This window comes from Tauraco erythrolophus, chromosome 26 (assembly GCF_009769465.1).
Source record: "Tauraco erythrolophus isolate bTauEry1 chromosome 26, bTauEry1.pri, whole genome shotgun sequence".
Taxonomy (NCBI): domain Eukaryota; kingdom Metazoa; phylum Chordata; class Aves; order Musophagiformes; family Musophagidae; genus Tauraco; species Tauraco erythrolophus.
The window spans coordinates 3,430,753-3,451,450 of record NC_141490.1 but is presented as its reverse complement, the minus strand read 5'-3'; the positions used below and the strand labels follow the sequence as shown (position 1 = coordinate 3,451,450).

At 49.0% G+C, this 20,698-nt stretch overlaps 1 protein-coding gene across 4 annotated transcripts in view; it reads right to left on the bottom strand.

Annotated features, from left to right (window-relative positions):
* Positions 1-10,320: 10,320 nt before the first annotated feature.
* The window catches only part of GRIK4 (glutamate ionotropic receptor kainate type subunit 4), a 132,291-nt gene continuing 121,913 nt past the window's right edge, over positions 10,321-20,698 (bottom strand). For 3 of the 4 annotated variants that reach the window (XM_086626856.1, XM_086626860.1, XM_086626858.1), the window contains 7 exons: positions 20,506-20,615; positions 18,300-18,473; positions 17,986-18,151; positions 15,413-15,638; positions 13,844-13,972; positions 11,219-11,337; positions 10,321-10,686 (listed from right to left, as the gene is read on the bottom strand). In XM_086626856.1, coding sequence (XP_086482982.1) covers positions 10,321-10,686; positions 11,219-11,337; positions 13,844-13,972; positions 15,413-15,638; positions 17,986-18,151; positions 18,300-18,473; positions 20,506-20,615 — 1,290 coding nt within the window. The remainder of the gene's footprint in view (positions 10,687-11,218; positions 11,338-13,843; positions 13,973-15,412; positions 15,639-17,985; positions 18,152-18,299; positions 18,474-20,505; positions 20,616-20,698) is intronic. The other variant, XM_086626859.1, reaches the window with a different exon arrangement.

The following is a 20,698-nucleotide window of genomic DNA, read 5'->3' as shown; positions in this document are numbered from 1 at the left end:
ACTGCCTTGCTAACACTCAGTAAAAAAAAAAAAAAAAAAAAAAAAGCTCTGAATGGCTTATTTGGGTCTTTTAATACATTCCGGAGAGAGCTTTGCTCCATTTGGTTTTCCTTCTCCCCCGACTTCTTGTATCTGTTTCAGTGAGATAAAGAACTCCACTACATTCAGAAGCTACACTCTTTAACGAACAATCCTCATGTTTTTGCACAGCTTACCTGCGCTATTTAGTTGCTAGAAGGCAGACAAAGCATACTTTAGCTGGTAACTGGCACCAGCAGGCTACATTTTGACGTGAAATGCATTTCAGTTGCTGCTTTCTATAGTTACAGATCAACTGGATATACCCGATGTCCGTGTTAACCTCCACTGGGGTAGTGCTGCAAGTGTGAGAAAGTGACCGGTGTATCCCCTGGCCTAAATTAAAGACCATTTCAAAGGAGATGAGACAAAGTCAGGGAATTGTTAACACAATATAGGCTTTCACCACTAGGGACCAGTTCGAATTCGGCCCAAGCTGGCACTGAGTGAATGTGCTTATCATCAGTTGGCCGCCTCATTGTTCAAGTGAAATACACTTGATGGGTCTCAATCTGCTCCTCCCTGGCACATAAGTATCCGTTTGCCGAAGCTTTGACTACCGTTGGCTGTCCCGGGTGACCCCTCCCTGGCAGGCTCCCCTCTTTCCCACCACTGCTTCCCCCGGGATTGAACAGGCCATGGGAACTGGAGTCACCTCTTGATTTGCTTCTTCCCTGCCGGATCGCTCAGGGGATACCAACCGTGGTACTCAGCAATGCTGGAGCTAGTTCATGCATGCAGAGCAAGTGCCACTTAACAGGTGTTCACCCCAGCGACACATCCATGTTAGGTGACAAGAGCAACCCACACCCAAATTCATTATTTTAATGCTTTTAGAGCCAGATATGATCAACCTCAGCAAGAAAAACGTCCTTGATACCTGAAATACCTCTGGTCACAATCCTTCCCTGATTACTCATGCTTCTAATGCACCACAAATAAATGTCACCTGCTGTCACGGGGGGCACTTACCAGGGTCCAAGCAGGGTCATGGGTTCATACATACTGAGGCCAGAGGGAACCACTGTTAACGTCCAGAATACAAGCCACAGACCCCTCTAATTTCACTCCCATCTGATCTGGAGTAGATCTCTCAGGAAAAAAAACATGCATGTACTCTTGAAAAATTACCTGAGACAGAGAATCAAACACAGTCTGTGAAAAATCAAATCCTTAATTACTCACTGTGTTAATTTAAAAAAAAAAAAAAGCAGGCTTCATTCGGTAGCGAGGCACCTAAACCCAATTAATTCCTAACCCGCACTAATAACGTTCGACAGATCTCACTGCGCCCAGGGAAGCGGCGTCACTGTCACACATGGGGACACACGCTCATTGAGATCACGGAATTTCTCTGGGTCGCACACGGAGATAATGGCAACAGCAGAGAAGGAGCATCCAGTAGACCCTGCTGCTTATCAGAGTAATTTTCCCCATATTTAAATCACCAGAGGTTTTAAGGGGAGGGGTGGGGAAAGGATTTGAAACATTCGCAATTTTCTACTTATTTTCTGTAGCTTTTTGATCCTTTCGCTTATGGGTTTGGCAACTGCAACTTTCTTCATCCTTGGAGATTATTCTTCTTTTCCTCAAAGAGACTTCCATTTTCTCACAAATCTCTCTTCCTTTCACTTAATTTAAACATTTTTGGCCAATGTCATTATTTAATAATGAGAAATAAAATTGGAGATTTACTAAGTGTGGAGAGAAGACCTTTCATTTCATCTGGGGATTAGGAAGGGAGTTAAAGGTGTGAATCCTGTTAGCCACGCTGGCCTAACCCGAGCTCCAGCATGCTAAAGAGCCCAATCCTGAGAGATCCTGAGCACGCTCTGCTCCCACTGCAGGCAGGGAAGCCCTGTGGACTCAGAACACATTGCAGATTTGGGCCCCTTAAGACACAATGCTAGCGTATAAATCCATAGCAGTGCTGTCTCATAGATATTTTGCTAATAACTTTATAGCCTGACTTCATTTAGCATGACCACCAGCTGATCAACTCCAAGCAGCTCCTCACTACACCATTAATTTAAGGTAACAATTCACTAAGATCTTTGGTTCCACACAAGCGCTTTCCAAATCACTTCTCTGGTCTCTGTCAATTATCTGAGACTAATGCACCTTGAAGTTACCTTTTAGAGCAAACATTACTCCACAGCGATAATTCTAAAATATTATCAGTAGCCAAAAGATAAGAACAATGCAGCTTTCAACTTCAAAAATTCAGACCGCATTCAAACGTAGAAATAAAAAATAAATCAGTCCTGGTGCAGTCTGAAGATCTATTGGATTTTCATAATTTGGCAATTGCTAGTCATCTTCACAGGACCAAATGGACCTTGAGCCTTTTATTCATTTGATTTCATTTTCTGGATGGCTACTATTAGATAAAGGCAGCCTTCTCAGGTACCGCTGCAATGGTACTGGCCATCAAATTATGTCTGGCAAATCAAATCTCACACACTCAGGGCTAGCCTCACTCAACTGGATGCTGTCTCACCCTCTCCATCATGATGCAGCTTCTTTCCAAACGTGGGCAGGCGATGTGGGATGCAGCTGACCGGGCTCGCTCTTCCTCAGTTGACTTGTGGCACTCAGGAGACTCCCCGAACCCAGTGTGTGACCTGCAGTGCCAGCCCTCGTCCCCTCCTCTGATCCCCCAGCGTGGCAGCTCATGCGTTGGGAAGTGCCTAAGCATGGCCAGGTGCTTGCTGACCCAGCCTCAGCAGCAAGAAGGGCGAACATGGGCATGAGTTATGCCCAGTGCCCTTCTCCAGTCAACTCTGGATCTGTCCCTGCTGCGCAGCACAGCATGGCGCCCCATGTGCTGCCCCCGTTCGGGACACATCTCATTTTGGACCATGATTTTCATTCTGTTCAGTCAGACAAAAAGGGCACCAGCAGACAGAAATGAGTCCAGACATGAAAACGGCTGGGTCTTCCTCTGCCAAATGCTCTGGATTCGTAACTAGTTGTTACGATGAGACAGAAAAGTGCTGCTGCTGTCTGATTTTGGAATGGGACTTTGGCTGGGAGAACAGGACAAAATAGAGTGAGAAGCTGTCTCTTCCTGTCTTGTGTGTGTAACAACTCCATTACAGGTCTGGATCTCACTTGCAGAATGATGCTGGCTGAGTATGTAGGCTGCCAGTATTCATAATAATTAACCATTAATGTTAGCAAACACTTGGCACATCTCCACCCGCTTTCATCCGGAGCTCTCAGAGTCCTTTGCAAACATGGACAGATTAAACCTTGCCAGAGCCCCTCCAGTCAGTCCTACACATTAATCCAAAGATTCTCCTCCGCTTCTATTCTCTGACAGGGTATTTAGTAAACACAGTGAGGCTGGAAAGTACTCGGGTCATCCCCATTTAGCGATGCAGACGGGAGGCCCAGGGTGCCAAAGCGACGTTCCCAAAGCCCCAGCGAGTGCTGCCCGTGCAGCAATAACGAGCGGTTGTGGTCTCCCACCCTGCAGTCAGCCCCTCAAGCCCTGCACCGTCCTTCCTCTGCTTGGCAGGTCTTCATCCCTATCTAACTGTCAAGAAAGCTCCAGCAGGAAAGGGACGCAGGCTCAGCCCAAAGTCCAACGCGGACCCGCAAGCTGGTAGAGCGATAGCTCTGCTGCTGTTCTTCCTGTTGGGGCGCAACAGCCACTGCAGAGAGAAATAGCCCTGAGCAAAGCGTGGGGGCACCTCTTATTGTACCTGCTCGGGCTTGGCGGCATTTTTATCATCCAGTTTTGCCATCCTTGCTGCTGCTTTCCAACAGCTCCTTGTGGACATGATTTTGTCCAAAAATAAAACAAAAAAAGGAGGCTTGATTCCAGAATAATGATGCCCCCTTGAAATACAGTATGCACATGGGGGAATTATAATGAAACAGCTTGGTCGGAGTAACTATTACGTCTGCTAAACCAGCAGGCTTCCCCCACAAAGACACTCCCTTACAAAATTCCATTTTTACACTCAAGGTCTAGCTTCAGAAAGAAACACCCATCCATTTGACCCAGTTGCATAGCCAGCAGTGCGCTGGGCCATTTGAAATGGCCAGCAAATAAACCTTCCTCACAGAAGAGAGCAATCTGGCTCACAGGACCTCAGAATGCAGACACTTGGTAGCCTCCTGCTAATGTCTGGCTCCCTACCACATCGTGACCTCCATTTCAGCTGTCTGAGGGCTAAAGATGTTGTGGTTGGATCAATGGCTCGGGAATAAAACCAGAGGCTGTGTGTTCACCTCTCCTTGTCCCAGTTTAGTTCAGCAAGCAATTATCAGAGCATCCTCTACAGCTGTGCTCACTAACGCGCAAGGGTATTTACTGTAGGCTCTGGAAGAACAATCAGTTTTAGGCAGGCAGATCAGACGTCTTAGTGCTCACCTGGGAATAAAAGGTCTTTTTTTCTTTTCTTCCCCTAGTTCTTTCCGCTCATTTGCATTTACTTTTGGCTTTGAAATAAATTGCTGTAAATCTCAACTCAGCAAGAGCTAAGCCTGAAAAGCCAGAAGACTACGTTCATGAACACTTCCTGGGACTTCAGGCAAAAGCCAATCTGAGACCTTTTTTCTGAGACTGAACAACTTGAGGAGGAGTGTTTGGGGGTTGAATAGGAAAGAGAAAGGTGCTTGGAAGGCTGCGATAGAGGAAGAGAAAAGACGGAAGACAGCAGGTTTGAAAAAGCATGGGTCTCATCCATACTGGTCTAAATTGCCTTCTCACCAATGTCAGTGAAACTCCCCCTTACCTCAGTTAACATTTGTCCCAAACAAGCAGACAGTCCTCTCTTTTCTCAATGCTGCACACCCATCTGGATTTTTTGCAGCCACTTTGGACCAGCTCCCCAGCAGGCATAGCCCAGCACAGCTCCCGGTTGACTTAGAGGAGCTGAGGATGCAACTCCACAGGAGTCCTGACGGGCTGTGAGAAGAACCTCTGTCTGCCAGGAACGGCCCTTCTCCCTGCCTTTACACTCCAACAGACATATTCTCTCCCTCGCACATGAAGCTCAATACACGAGACACCAAAACACAAGCACCACAATAAAAACAACAGAAAGGATTAGTCCGTACAAATCGATCAAAGTGTGAAAAATACCATTCCAAAACCGCCTAAGTCAAGAAGACATGTTAGGTCTTTCCATTGTAATAGACCCTTGTTTATCACATTGGAAACGGTACTTTTTAAAGGCAAACAGCCAACTAGTCGCTTTGATACATGGAGATGCTTCAAGATAGGTATGATATAGAAAACCTGGGCAGAAGATACGTACCGGCTAATCTGACAGTTATCTCTTTTACAGCCAACTACTGTCATTTCAGTCCTTGAGAACTGCCAGCTACACTGATAACTGCAGACCTAAACACAGCAGAGGAGAAAGCCTTTGTTAATTAAGCTAGTTTCCTACATTTTCTGACTGATCTGGCCTCAGCAGAGCTTTCAGAGAGCTGCTGCTGCGTGGCCCTTTGTGCCGGTGATGGACTGCTGCACACCCTCCCGGACAGCTGCATACTGGTGGCGAGGCAGGCGATCCTCGTCTGCCAGCTGGAATGATTTCTGGGATGAAACGTTGCAGCCCTGCCACAAATCAGACTATTAACTCAACCGGAGCACAGCAGATTCCCCCTTGGAGGGAAAAAAAAATCTCCCTGAAGGATGCATAAACCTGCCCATTGTCCGATCCAGCTGATACGGGGTTGATTTTCCCAGTATGGTATCAAGTTCCAGAGGAGCCTATTAATACTGAATTCATCAGAGCTACTTTGTACCCAGAAGAGTTGAGCTCTGTATTTTCAATCAGTTAGTGGCCATCAAACTCTAATCGGGTTTCTGGAACTGTGGGGGCTTTATCCTCTGTTCGGCAGGCGCCTCGGCACACTGAGCTGTGGCTCTTCTAGCTCTGTTCAAGTCGCGGCTCCTCGTTTCAGGCAGACGTGCTGTCCCCTCATGGTTAGATATTCAGCAAGGAGAGACAAAGCTCAGCAGGCTCGCAACGGTCAAGTGTGAGCCCAGACTTACTTTTCCCCCATTTCTGATGGCAGTCTGCAATTCCTTTGGCAGGTCACTGGCCTGATTCTGCCTCCACTTATGCCTCCAGGTCACTGGGGCTATTTCCCTTGCTTTGGAGCAGGGCCGCACTGGCGGGTTCTTCACCTCTCCACCTACTTCTTCCCCTCTAGTCAAAGTCATATGGTCAAAGCCACCACAAGAAATGTCATCACCTTCATTGGAGACACAAGTGAAGAAGATGAGAGAAAGACCTATCTTGCAGGTAATTAATCTCGGAGCGAAATGAAACAAAAGCCAATGGAGAGGACTTTGATCACTCATGTCAGCCTTTTCATAGCCAAATCGTGACAGCATCACCCCAAATCTAACACCAAAGCAGCCCATCTTTGCTTCCTTGTTCTTTCATAAACTTAGAAAGCAGTCATCAACCAGTCTCCACCGAGGTGACCTCGCCCACAGGTCCCTTCCTTTGCCCCAGGGATATCTTTACCATTCAAACAGTCATCACCCAAGAACCATCAAAACCAGTTACCCACATTCCTGTGTCTAGCCCAGCTACCCTGTGCCCTCAGCGGCAGTTACCTGTAGGTACCTGTACCAGCTTACACAGGACAGCTGGGACTTGCACCCCTTCCAGACCCTTTCTGTAACTCAGGATCTCTGCCAAAAAAAGCAAAGCAAAACAATAGCTCTTCCCTTTGCCTCTTTGGGGTCACTTACCTGGTAAGGCACTCAGGGTTCAAGGGGAGAAACAGACTTGGCAGGGCAGAAGCAGGGAAGATTTCTGTGGATCTGAAACAGTTAAAAAGATTCCTGCCTCAGGACCACTGAGGTCCAAAGGGTTCAGTCTATTTTATAATTTATAGCTCACTGTCTTTCTTCCCAAAAGCCCTGTGGGCTCTCACAGTTCATGTAACAACCCTTTTCTACTTTACTTTTGTCACTCAGTTCAGTAAATGTCCCCAGGCTAGTCCGAGACTTGTTAATGCCTTCACCCATACAACCTCCAGGGAGAAAATAGCTTTTTATCACTAGGTGAAAATAGAACTGCCTGGAATAACAACACAAACATGTGGTTTAGTGTACGGGGAGAGATCCCAGGCCTTTTAGTTAGGAACCTGCCAGACTGCTGTCGACCCAGCTGGGGCTGGAGAACTGGCTGCCACCAGAGGGAGAGAGGCGAACCCACGGCCCTGCTGCTGGGCTCCCTGAACAGAGGGGCAGCAGGAGAATCAAAGAAAACAGTCAGAGGGGATAGAGCAAAGTATTACATTTTAATTGATCTCATCTTTGGCTCCCAGTGGAATTTGCAGAGATATCTTACTAGAATTACTCAAGTCTTATCAGGAGATGGCAATACTGGGAAAGTGCCGTTTGGACAGCAAACCACTCCAGGTCTTGAACTGCATTAGCACTGCGACTGGCTGAGCAAAAAACCCCCCACAATAGTTTCAAAGTTGAGAGCAAAAACTGGGGAGAGACTGAGCGTGTGTGATGTAAATCCATCTGACTGCGAATACTCTGAACATTTAGAAAAAAAAAAAAACAACTTAAAAAAGAGAGAAGGGGGCAAGAGGCATATGAAAAAAAAATCTCCTTAAAATACAGCCCCAGACATAAAATACCATACGGGTGGAGCAAACTAGTGGGAGAGATAAAAAGCAAAGACAGAGAGAAACCAGGTGGTTTCTCACAATTTTTTTCTTGACATCCTCTGTCTGAGCAGATGACTGCAAGATCTTTGGAGAAGCAGAGAAATAATGTCTGGCTCTGTCAAGATCCCTTTTTATTCACTGTGGTGAAGGAGTGAAAAAACATCAGGTCTGATAAATGATTCATGGAGCCTTTTCTTCTGCTAATCTGTAAATAAATTTTAAAAAGCAGCTTCTTTTTGATGAATATATTCTGCAGCTCGTAAAACCATGTTGGCCTTTAAACACAACACAGGCAGGCTCAGAAGTCTCTGGTGCTGCTGTCAGTACTTAGAAAGCCCACGCCTGGCTCCTTGCAGAGTGCAAGCATGAAGGGTTTGCTGACTTGCCTCCGCTGGGGATCTGCCCCTCTGATCCCATGGCACCGGATTCCTGGGCTCCAGCGATGCCTTACCTCATAGCACGCTTGCACCTTCCCGGTCTGTTTAGCCAGGGAGAGGGTACCATCCCGCAGATTTACAGACATGAAAGTTAGAAAGGACCTTTATGAATATCGCATACGACATCCCGCATAACAAGCTCTGAATCCTCTCCTCCTGGTTGCACATGCACTCTCCGAGCGTGCACGTTTTACTGTCGCTGTGTGGCAGACGCTTCTTTTCACATGCTGCTGGAAACAAGAGAACAACCCTAACGTGCCCATCGCCATGGCATCGCATCCCGCTCCCTGCTCATCCTCCTCAGACAGAGCTGCTGGAGGCAGGCTCCTGCCCGCGACAACGCCATGGGTTTGGCCCGCTGTCCCTAAACCTCAGCCCCTGCTCAACTGGGCTCCCACCAGCAGGTCTGAGAAGGCTGTAGCTGCCGTGGTCCACATCGCATGGGAACCTGAGCCCCTGGACAGACTGTGTTGCTGTTAGTTATGGGTTCGTTTTCCCCTTACCGCCACGTATCTTGGGCTTTTTTTGGCTTTTCCTTTTTTTCTCCCGTTTCCATTCAGCTACAGATAATGGCAACACCATGGGTGTGGACATAGTCAGGCAGCAGAGACCTGCAACAGTCAAAGCACCTCTTCCCTTTCAGCTGAGGAGTCGCTGGGTTTCTCCCTGAGCAGATGGGCCTCAAACTGTCTCATGACTTTTTACAGTGTGGACAGGGAAGGAAAGAGAAAAAAAAAAAAGCGTGATTATACAAGGACATCGTTTATTTCAGTACATTCAAGACAAAAAGAAAAGAAAACAATTCAAGAATAGGATGTACCTTCACTCAAGGCTTTATCTCCCCTGCCCCTATCCATTGTCATCTCTTTCCATTTACAATCGGAAATTGCATAGAATTTGTTTTTCAATCAGAAAATTAAACTCGTCAATGTAAAACCCACGTCTGTACCAAGCAGAGGGTGAGCTGCTTCTGTTGCTAGGGAAGTAAATATTTTCATCACACCAGATCCTGGGCTGATGGTTTTCTCAAATGCTGCGCGGCATCGTCGCTGCTAGACATGGGCTGTTAAGTCACCCTGGAAGCTGAGGGCGCTCCGTGGGTCATGAACAAGGGGAGCTCATGAGCCTGGGGCAGAGCTCAGAGTCACTCGCTGGGGAGCGCGCAGAGCACGGGCCGCGGGCGCTTTGGGGAGCGACAGTGGGCAGCAAACACCATCTCCCTCCGCTCGCAGGAAAGGGCAGCCTTCCCCAGCACTCCCCCCTCTCGCCTGCTCCCACCTCACCTTCCTCAAAAGGCTCCCCCACCCCCATCCCAAGAACAGAAAGGAAAAAGAGCGAAAGATAACCCTGGAAACTAAACAAAACACACAGAACCCCTGACATTCCAGACGTTTCAAGGCCTCTTTGAGTTCACTGTGTTCGTTGGTTGGTTTTTGGCATTTCGATATATATATATCTATGTATATATATATATTTTTATATATATGTATTTTAACAACTCCTCAGATAGACTTTCAGCAAACGCTGCTTCTCATGGGGAGCGTGTCCCACCCCGTCCTGCCCTTCCTCCCTCAATTCACCTGCCACACTCTGAAAAGGAAGAAGAGTTCAGCACCTGAAACCTGGTGCCTTGGAGACTAGGTCCTGACGTACTCAAAATAAAGCAAAACAAAATAATGACGCCTCCCTTCCCATCCTTTATCTGCATCAAATAAAAAGACCCTCCCCCCGCCCCTTGAGAACATCTCCCAGTAAGTCTACGTGATGGGGGGGACGGCGCCGGCGTCCTTTCTCCTGGCCCGGGGTGGAGAAGTCCCAAGAACAGCTCTTGCCCCTGGGCGGGCAATATCTGCTACACCAGTTACCCACCGCGTCCCTCCTTCCCGCCTCGGAGCCGCGCAGTGGCACGGAGACAAGCGCCGCGGCCAGCCCAGCCCCCTCGGCGAGACGCGTGTCCTCCCGGACGCCGAACCCAAAGCCAACCCTCTGGCCGGTCCCCGCGTCAGCCCAAAGGTCCGCCTCGCTCTGCAGAAGCTGGGTAACTGCTTTTAATTTAAAAACGAGTCGACATTGTACAAGTCCGTGTTCTGTAAAATGGAACAGGACCCTCTCGGCCCACCCGGCGCCCCCCGCCCCAGCGTTACTCGGGCTCGCTGCTGTTGGTGGTCTTCTCCCACTCCAGGCTCTCTTCGCTCCGCGCGGGCGAGCCCGCCGACGGCCGAGCCCGGAGGCCCTGAAACCTGCGGCACTCGGGGCACACCCGGATGTGTGTGCACCCTCGGGCAACCAGGGCGGCTTCTTGTGCCAGTCTTTGTGCCAGGGGATCTGGCTCGCCCCCACTGCACAGCTTCCCGTTGCTGAGCGTGGTTGTGCTGCGGGCTCGGCGTTCCTCTGGGATAACGGGGCGAGTCCGTATCATTCCCCCTCGCCTCCGACGAGGGTGGAAACTGTCCTTGCAGAGAATGATGTTGCGCAGCTCCGTCACCATTTCTTGGCACACCGACACCTGGAAGGCAGACCCGAGACACACTGCTCACCTAAGTAAGCTGCGAGCTCAGCAGTGCTGCTTCTGCTCTGGATTCTGGTGCCAAAGTGTTACGGACTCGGTCTTTATTCTGGCCACTGGATTTCGATATCGGATATTCACGCTTGATTTAGCCCAACAGATTCCACCTCTTGTCAGAGACCCTCCTGTATTCTGGATCCCCAAATCAACACGAGACCCAAACCTATGGCAGGTAGAAATCCTCAGATGATCCTGTCTCCAGGAAAGGTACCTGGACATTGTGCACGTCCTCGATCCCTTTAAAAGCCCTTGGAGCATCCCTACAGCCTCGATCTTAGTAGGAGCACATGAGAAGTTTGTGCATTTTAGACCCTGCCCGATGCACCTAGCCTTCTTGTGCCTTTGAGATCACAGTACTAGGAACGCTCATCTCAGCTTGGGTGCATTACTTGCTCCAGAGCACTGCACTGCTGAGCGCCCCGCAGATAGCAATATACACACACTATCCCCTCAGGACACTTTCAGGTCCTACCTCTGACTGTTCAGAGTGCCGAAGGCTCCACAAAAATTCCAGCATTGCCATAAAAATTGCTACGATTAAGCCACAGATGAGAACCACGAAGATTCCACCAATATTCTCCATTCCCAGGCCTAAAATAAAGCAGAAGAGACAATGCTGTGGAGAGGCAGACACAACATAAATTGCAAGCATCGCTGTACAGAAATCCCAACTCTTTGCTGTTTAGCTGGTGTTGCATAGACCCAGCCAGGGACCAAAAACACAGAGCCAGCACTGTCCTATTAATAGCTAACCGCATAACTCAGATGGCAAACCGAATGACTTGCAATAACTGCACGATCGAAGACGCGTTCTCAGAAATGATGATTTTGCAGATAAACAGCAAGTACATTGGAGGGAAGCACAAAGCAATTTGTGGACAAACTGAAAACAGGAGAAAAAATGAGAGATCAATCAGGCACATTAATCCCTGCAAATTATTCACCCAGCTCTAGTTGCTTTGAACTTCGCAAAGGAGGATGAGCAATGTTGTTAAAGAAGTGGAGATGAAGAAGACAAGAAAGGACTTTAAAGGAACCTGGCGCGAAGAAAGGTTCCTTTGATTGCATTACAAAGTGCTGGTGAAAAATGATTCCAGCTGCCTGTATTGCAGTAGCAAGGAGAGGTTCCAAACAAGGCCAGGACACAACGCTGTTTCACACTATGTGGTGACCGAATGGCGTCCCTGCCGCCCAGGGGTGCCTGGTTATGGGTTGGGTACGCTCTGCCCAGCACCCCTCTGGCCCATGAGGAGGAACCAGCCCCTTCCACGGGGCGACTCATCTCGCCTCCCTTAGACACAATGGGATGACCGTCACCTCTACTGATTGTAGGAGCCACTCAGCCACCCCGGGCCAAATGCCGCTCATGCAGCCAGCTTTCCTCAGGGGAGGGACTAAAGCCCTGTCCTACACAGTTTGTGCTCCGGAAAGCTCACCAGTTGGAAGGAAAATGCACCCCTCAAGACCCTGGCCTGAGCTTTCCATGAGCCATGGCTGTCACCTCACTTCCCACTGCGACCCCTGTCCCCAAAACCGCAGCCTGTGCCTCCGCCTGGCCCTGCAGAACGGGACCGCGAGTGGAGCTGGGGAGCAGTGTCAGCCTCAGCACACACCATCTGAGAAATGGCTCCTCTCTCCAATGCTTGTTGGGTTTGGGTCTCAGGTGGGCCGGGCCTCTGCCTGGATTGATTACTAAAAAGCATGCGGTGTTTTGCACTGAGGTGACTGTATGAGGCCATTACTCAACAAGAATATCTATAAAAATCTTCCTCTCCCCTCCGTAACATTAAATCAAAGTACAAGAATCAATGATTTATTGACTTAATCTCTGCGTGGCTTTTAGACATAAAGTCTCACCAAAATCCTTGTAAATCGCTGACCTGTTTTGTTCTAAAACTTAGGAAGTCACATTTCTCCCTCCTCCTCAGTCGTTCTTTTGGCATTGCCTCCAGAGCAATCTAGTGACTCTGTAAATCAGCCCTTTGCAGAGATGTTTCCACTAAGACAGCAATTGCAGGGCAGAAAACATAGCCCATAATCACAATTTAGACCCAAGATAAAGGCAGTTGTCTCCTCCCAGCAGCTCTCAAATTAGAATTTAGGGCTAGTAACTCTCTCTACATCCTTCTATCATTCTACCTGGATGCCACCTCAGACACCCACTCCCAAGCTCACCAAGAGGTATTTCCTTCCTCCATATACACATACTGAGAGGCTACAGCCTTCCTCTTTTCCAAAACTGAGGAAGGGAGCCACGACAGAGGGCATAAAACAGCAGAAAAACTCGTCCAGGGTCACAGAGCGCGCCAGGTAGTGCCAGAAACAGCCCAGGACCCTGCTTCCCAGCTGCCTCCTTGCAAAGCCGTCTCAAAACATCAAGAAAGCAAAAGAGCTACCACAGACCCGGCTTGGCCCTCCCACTCTGCGCTCAGAAAGGTCAGAAGACTGTCCTTTCAACTGGGGGACCTGCTGGCCTCCCAGAAAACGCTTGCTGAGGACAGGGTTACTGCCAAAACTAAAAAATGCAGCAACTGCATTAAGCTGGCAACTGCTCTCGCGCTGGGACGTCAGCCTAATGTGGTAGCTTTTATGGCAATTTGCATAGCATTACCCAAAAGAATTTGCTCCTCAGTTTACAGATTTACTTATAAAGTCCTTGTGTCCCTTCCCCTGGCTGTTTAAAAGCCACTTTCACTTGGAGCCATTAACCAGCGGGCCTGTGGTGGAGATCCATCTCCCTTGAAGGAACCTAGGATTTTGGTCTGATCCCTTCAGCCATCCATTTTCCCATGTAACGCTGCAGACATTCATTAGAAGCTAATTTACCCTCCATATGCCTCCCATATTTGTCATTTGGTTGTTCCCACTATCTCTGCCCCTGGCAAAAACACACAGCATGAGGCACAGCAGAGCCGTTTGGCTTTCTCCTTGAATTGTGAAGGAAGGAATCTCGGGTCAGAAGAAGGAGAAAAAGTATTTCGAAGGCAGAAAGCCTGGCAGTGCTCATGTGCAGATGGACATTCATCCTCGCACTGCTGGCAAGGACGTTTCTACTGCCTGGTCCCTTCAGCACGCTAGCGAGAGCGGCATGCCTTACCTTTGGCTCTGTGGTCCTCCTCTTTGGGACACTTGCCTCCTTCCCACCACTTCCGCTTCAGGATTTCCAGGCGGTTGTTCTCTTGCAACTGGAGAATGGCCAGGTCGAACTCATCGCGAAACACAGAGCCTGCAACACCAAGAGGTACACGGGGTAAGGCACCGCCTTGGCCAGCCTTCCTCCCTACTCATCCCCACCACGATATCCTGCCAGTGCGCCCAACTACAAAAGCTCGTTTCTAAACAGTTTGCAAGGGACTTTGGTCCATGTAAGCCCTTGAAATGTGCAGCCTCCCTGCTGGGACTGTCAGCTGGTTAATGTCATTTGCAGACGGTGATTTCGCCTGCCCACCAAGACCCACAGAGGCCATTTGAAGAGGTCCATTACAAGGGGGAGCTTTGGCTTCAGGGGCAGGGTCTGAACAGGCAGTTCAGTATCGCACCGCTGCTCCTCCAGACCACTGAGGTCCCTCTCCTGTCGCTCTGTCTCCACCTTCAACCTTGCTCTAACGCTCCTTCCCTCAAACTGGTGCACTGCAACAGCAGCAAGGTCAATCTACACGCAAGCCCCAACGCTCATGGTAGAGGAGGCTCGCTCCTGCGCTCGGCACCGAGCTCTGCTGCAGCCTCGATGACGTCTGCTAGCAGAGATCCCGAAGAAGGGCCGTGGGAAAGACTGCGGTTCTCCTGGTAACTGCACTATTGTCCCAGTGAGCAGCTTTCTGCTCTTCTTATCTGCTACAGTTTCACTGTTTAACAAGACAATGTCAGAACAATTTTAGTCCTGAAAGTAAGGATTCGTACTCACGATCAGGTTACTGTGACTTTACAAGCCTACGCATGTTAGCTAGACTATAGTGACTGTTTGTGTGACGGTTCTTATGTAATCCACCTTAACTTTGTACTGCTAAGTGCAGGTGTTTAAAGGTCAGGAACAAGGCTTCCTGAGCCTGAGAGACTGGCTGGAAGATCAGTCCATCGCTTGGAATAACAACTACTACATCCTTCTTCTGTGCTGCCCAGGGAGATGATGTTCTCTTGCTAGCTCTCGTATTTGAAAGACAAAACCCCTGCATTTGTTGAACCTGATTATTAGCTGAGATAGCCATTGAATTGTCCAATTCTCCGTCCCGGAGTTTTAAGAACCACCAGCTATTACGAAACTTGTGCTAGAAACTACAAGAGTTGCAACAGCATTGCTTATACAGCGCTTCTGAGATTAAACAAGGAGCACAAAACGATTCAAAAACACTGGCTCAAAAGGGAAACAGTCAGCAAAGAGCATATATGCAGAAAATAAGCAGCAATTTTGAAACATCTTTCACATTAATTATTTAAAGAGCCGCAGTCGCGTGTCACATGGCTCTGGACCAGAGCAGGGTCTTGTACATCTGGCTCTGAGTGTGCACCTTGGGCAACTGCAATGTATTTGATTTTCCTCCTGAGATAGAAAACGACCCTGGGCAGAGCTGTGAAACGTGACATTGGCTTTAGAGCCGGTTCAGCCTTTCAAATGCTCCGGTCCTCTGTCGACAGCTGAGAAGGACTAGAATTTTTCTTCACTGCCTACCGACGGGCATGCCAATCCCGTAGCCCTTGGTGTCCAGAAGGCCCCCGACCTGCGTGAGGTTGCAATTGCGCTGACGATAATACTCGTTCATGGTGGACTCCAGCAGGAAGGCATAATTGGAGTTCAGCACGCGTGCAATCCCTTCCTCTGTGCTCTTCACAAAGACGCTTGGCTGCTTGGAGTACATGTAGTTCCACATCCGCTGGTACGTCTGGTAGCGGGAGTTCTGCAGGAAAAAGGAGGCAAGTGCAGCTAAAGTGGGAGCATCTTGATGAAACATAACCCCCAAATTAGACACAGCTATGAAAAGGCCACAATGGGGAAAGCAGTCAAAGAAGATTTGGTGCCAGGTTCAAAGAGGATTTAGATGCCTAACCTTCATTTATTCCCATAAGATTTACAGGATCAAATATCTTGGTGGATTTGAGACTTTGTTGGCAAAGGCGGGCATGAAATGCATGCCTCATTCTAACAGGTTCCAGCAAAGCTCTTTGCATAAATTCAATTTTAGAAAAATACATAGTTTCCACAACAGTATATCAAAACCACAATAAAAAGCCAGAAGAAATAGCTCGTGTGTGGCAGATTTAAACCACCAAACGCTCCCTGTACAGCTCACATCTTACGTCTGTCACTGTAACCTTGTTCACAGTTCACCAGCATCAGAGCCAGACACCATCACCTTGAGAAGGGCACCGAGGGCTGGGGGCAGAGCCGAAGCTCTCTGGAGTTTGTTGCTCCCTGCAATTGGAGTTTGGTTCACCCCCTTGTAAGGCAAACCAAAGTAACCACTTAAGAGAACTGCAGTCTTTGCATTGACGGCAGTAACCTAAAACCCAACCAGCCCCAAATCCTCAGACTTTGCTGGTGGCTGAACGCATCTTGGTTTGACTGCCAGAAAAGCTGACTACGGTTAATCTCTCTTGCCTGTGCTGAGCAAAGAGTGAAATCTGCTTTTACTGAAGATAAACGCACTCTGGTCCACATTAGGAGTTTCTGAATTTGCCCCTTTCCCCTCACTCTCACATTTCTGCAGCACACAGAATCCCTTACACCACGTCCCCTTCCCTCCCGGCCACCACAGCAGGTCCGTGACGTGCTGCCAGGCACCCCCTGCCCTCGCACTTTCAAGGGCTCATTTTCTGTGGCTGGTGAGCAATGCTGGAGAGCCTCAAGGATCTGCTGCTGATCTAGTTACTGTCCTCGTCTGTCCAGCTCTGTCCTCTGGGTGCAGTCACTTGGGCAAGGGACAGATGAACAGGAGGTGTGTTTGTTCCCGATTCACTGCACTTTTAAACCTTAATCCTGTATATTAGTGGCAGGGAAAACTGTTGCCAGGACAATGCAAGGTGCTTCAGCAGTGGACATGTGTCTCGTGCAACCACGTGCTGAGAGGTGGTGACAACAGCCTCAGCCATGCCTGCTTAATCCATCGCTGCGTTTGACCCACCATTGTTACACCAGAGGCAAACGGATCCCAACAGAGTTTAAAGCATTGCAAATGGTACAAGAACATCTTTTGCTAATTTCTTCTCTGATACCAGCGACTCCAGCCCCTGCCAGGCAGCGCAGAGCCACAGTCAGGATTTTAAACTTGAAAGCCTTCCTGAAAAGAACTAAGCGAGTGCCTCGTATACAACCACCTTAGTCACCTGGGCTCTCTTCAGCTCATTTTAGATGTAACGTTCTGCTTAAAAGTAGCTTTTTGCCAAACCCCTGAAGGGTGTAAAAAGTTGGGCTGAAAAGCTCAGGCTCACTCCAGAGATTTCTCAGGCTTCCCCATTCGGTTCAGGCTCAGAGGGGGGAAAAAAGCAAGAAAAGCTTCCTCTCCTCTTGGAATTTCAACAAGTAATAAATAAATAATCCTTGAGCAGTTCTTTGTACATTCAGAGCACTGCGGAAAAGATTCACTCATTTATTTCCCTTCTGAATAGAGCGGGGGAGATAAAAATTAAATTGGGCTAAACGGCAGGCATAAGTTTGCATACACTTGACTGACTTGTTCTCAGTGCCACTGACCGAATACAGACTCCAGAACTTTGACATATGCTGCCTACCTGTGGTTTGCAAACATTGCTTTGCTTACCCAACCTGAGACTCTCATGTAAAAGCTAAGATCACATCAAAATCACATAGAGACCCATGGAATTTGACTGCAAACGCTCATCTACTGAAGACTACGTTACATCATCACTGTGACGCAGGGATGTGTACCACTTTCCAACTCATGTGGTGGACCTGCAACTGTCAAGTTGCTAAGTCCAAGCAGGAAAGCCTGCTGCTGATAGGTCCTGACCCTAGTCTTCCAGCATCCCAAGAGCATGCCAGCTGCTGTGTTACAAAATCCTGCCTTCCCTGTCCTCCACTGTGCCTCCCCCACCATTCATCCCATCATCACCCACTGTGGATCTAGCCCAGTCCTGTGCACTTGAGCAGCCAGAGGTCTCTCTAAAGGTCCCCTCCGTGCCAGAAACTGGATTGAAACAGGCAAGACAGGCTGGCGTGACATCCAAATCTGATTAAAGGGTGCCCTCTGCACCCCCTGCCCCTGTTAGCAAAAGAATGGGGTTTACTTGAAAGAAGGTCATGCTGGAGCCGCCATGAATGGTGCCGTACTCGATGGCTGTCTGGTCAGCCAGGTCATCTACGGATTCGATGGGGACGTCCATCCGCTGCACGGTGAGGAAGGCTGCCAGATTGGCCGTGTAGGAGGAGATGATGATCAAGGTGAATGCCCACCTAGGGAAAGGGGAAGCGAAGATGGTGGCCTGAGATTTCCCTATGGACTGAATCTGATCTCCATCCCCACCCTCTGCCTCTCCATCTGCTTCTGTCCAGAAAAGACCCACAGAGAAGCCTTCCTTATGAGGAGGGCTGACCTCCTTACCAGACTCCACTGACACAGCGTGTGGATAGTGCCTGGGGGGCAATGGTGGAGCCTTGCTGCATGAATCCCCCGACTGGAAACCACAGGCTGTTGCCGAGAGAGTACTGATTCACGAGAAGATTGCATCTGCCTTGTGAGCAGGGGTGGGGGCTGTACCATTCGTATGGTGTCAATCTAAAATGACAAGAAAGAGGTAGCTCAGGTAATTCATCGGGAAATGGGGCATACTGGAGAAAAAAAAAAAAGCAAAATAAAGAAAAGCAGCGAAGCCCTAACTCTCCTGGAGGCAGATTTTTCTGAGGAGGAAACTCTTTGCTGTCAATTGATGCCCAGGGCTTGGAGCTGTGTGAAACGCTTGCTCTAAGACTCAGAAGCCAGAGGCTTTCTTGTAAAGATTTGCAAAAGTTTTGAGAGGCTCTGCTGAAACTCTGGGCATGGGCTGCAGGGAGGCTGGAGCCCTGTGTGTGAATTCGTACCACAGACAACCACAACGATAATTCTAGATGTGCTTGGACTTGATGTGAAACTGAAATCGAACGTCTTTGGCTGTGTTCCCTGCTGGAGAATGAGCATCAATGGGAAGTTCAAAAGTGTGAGACCTGACTGCATGACACCATCAAGAAAAATAACTGTATTGCAAGAAAAATAACTGTATCAGTGTAAATGGTTGCTCTAAGAAGATCCAATTGCCCCACCAAGGGGTCTAGGTCCCAGGTCTAGTTTGAAGTCCGGTGCTGGTGTTTCAAAGCATCACATACTTTCAGCGCTTACAGGGACAGGAGAGAGGTGGGAATCTGAAATAAGTGACAGCCTGTCACTGAAGTGACTGCAGCCTAGCTCTCCTTTTTTGCTGTTTCCAATCCTCAGTTCCCTGGTCGCTAAGAAAGTCTTCTAATTCCTATGCTGCAGTTCATTATATTGCTAATGGTTAACAAAGCTGGTGCCTGGGAGGGTCATTTTGGGGATACTGCCAATACAGCTCTAGGGCTTTGCCAGCTTACGCAGCATTTAACCAAAATGAGGTGTTTGGTTTCCTCTCTGCGTCTCCTACCTCACTGCCATGCCAGCAAAGCGGAGGTTATTTCCCGTAGACTTTCTATGGTTGGAGCAAACACTGGCAGTAAAAAACTCCTCTGGGAGAGTCTTCTGCAATTCACAGGGTCAGAAGCTCCTTACTGCTGAGCAAGGCAGAGAGCAGCGTCCAAACCTCCATCCCAGCGGGAAGCCACGTAAAGGCACCTTTTTGGAGGATCATGTTTAAAACATGAGGAGGGGGCTAAAGAGGCACCAAATCTCAGTCTGCTGAGAGCGTTGGACTGCATTATTCAATGGTTTCTTCAGAACTACATTTCTGAGGCTGTAACGGCATTCGAAGAAACCATTAAAGCCCTGTCAGGATGACAACTTTAGCCATGCTAAGGGACCGAGTGACAGCACAGTTCCAATTTTTGTAATGAGAATTGGGTATTAACTGTGTCCTGAAACGACCTTCAAGCCCTGAGCATGTCTTTGGTACACATTGCCAGGATACAGCTCAGCTCTGCCTGAAAAGGTCCATCTATGCCACCAGCCATCAGCGGTTTGTTAGGAGGTCCAGGGAAACGGCAGTGAGGTGCGGACCCTGGGCCTCGACGGGAGACACGCTGCAGAGCAGCACTCAGTGAGGTATTTCAAGGCTGATTTAAATTAGCCATAGGGAAACGGAACTGAGAGCTGCCAAGCGAGGCTCTGCACATCAACTAAGAGGCTGTTAAAGATATTAATGAACTTTCATTTTCTGTACACACTGAGGGCCAGAGGAACCAAACACCACTACCCGAATTGGTATTAATATCTCCAAATGTGTTTGCTGGTACCTGCCAGCCTCCACCCTCCTGTTCACAAGTGGCTGGTTTATCTGTTGCGGATCAAGCACCTACAGGGAGCAGCACCATTTGCACAGCACCTGCCCCACACTCCCAAACCTCCTCCCACCCTTCTCGGCACCTGCACCCACCTCTACAGCCGAACACGCTCCCCGGTCATGGCACGCTGCTGCTGCCCGCCCTGCCACAGCCATGCCCACGGCCATCCCAGGGCTGCCATATGCATGGGTGACATGCCTGGGTGTCCCCCAGCCCCTCCCCACGCATCCCCCCTCCCCGGGCCCGGGCGCATGACGCTAGATGGCACCGCGAGGAAGCAAAAGGCACCGCAGCCACATTACCGAGCCACCAAGAAGAGGACGCAGCTGACAGCCAGGTAGGCGAGCAGCATGAAGAGCCAGACGCCAGGGGAAAAGGGATCCAGGAAGGAGAAGTAGCCAGGTCTGCGGCCCTGGAAGGGAAACACAAAAGAGTTTGACCTGCTTGTGCTTCATCAAGTTAAGTAGCACATTCTGAACACCACGCGGAGAAACA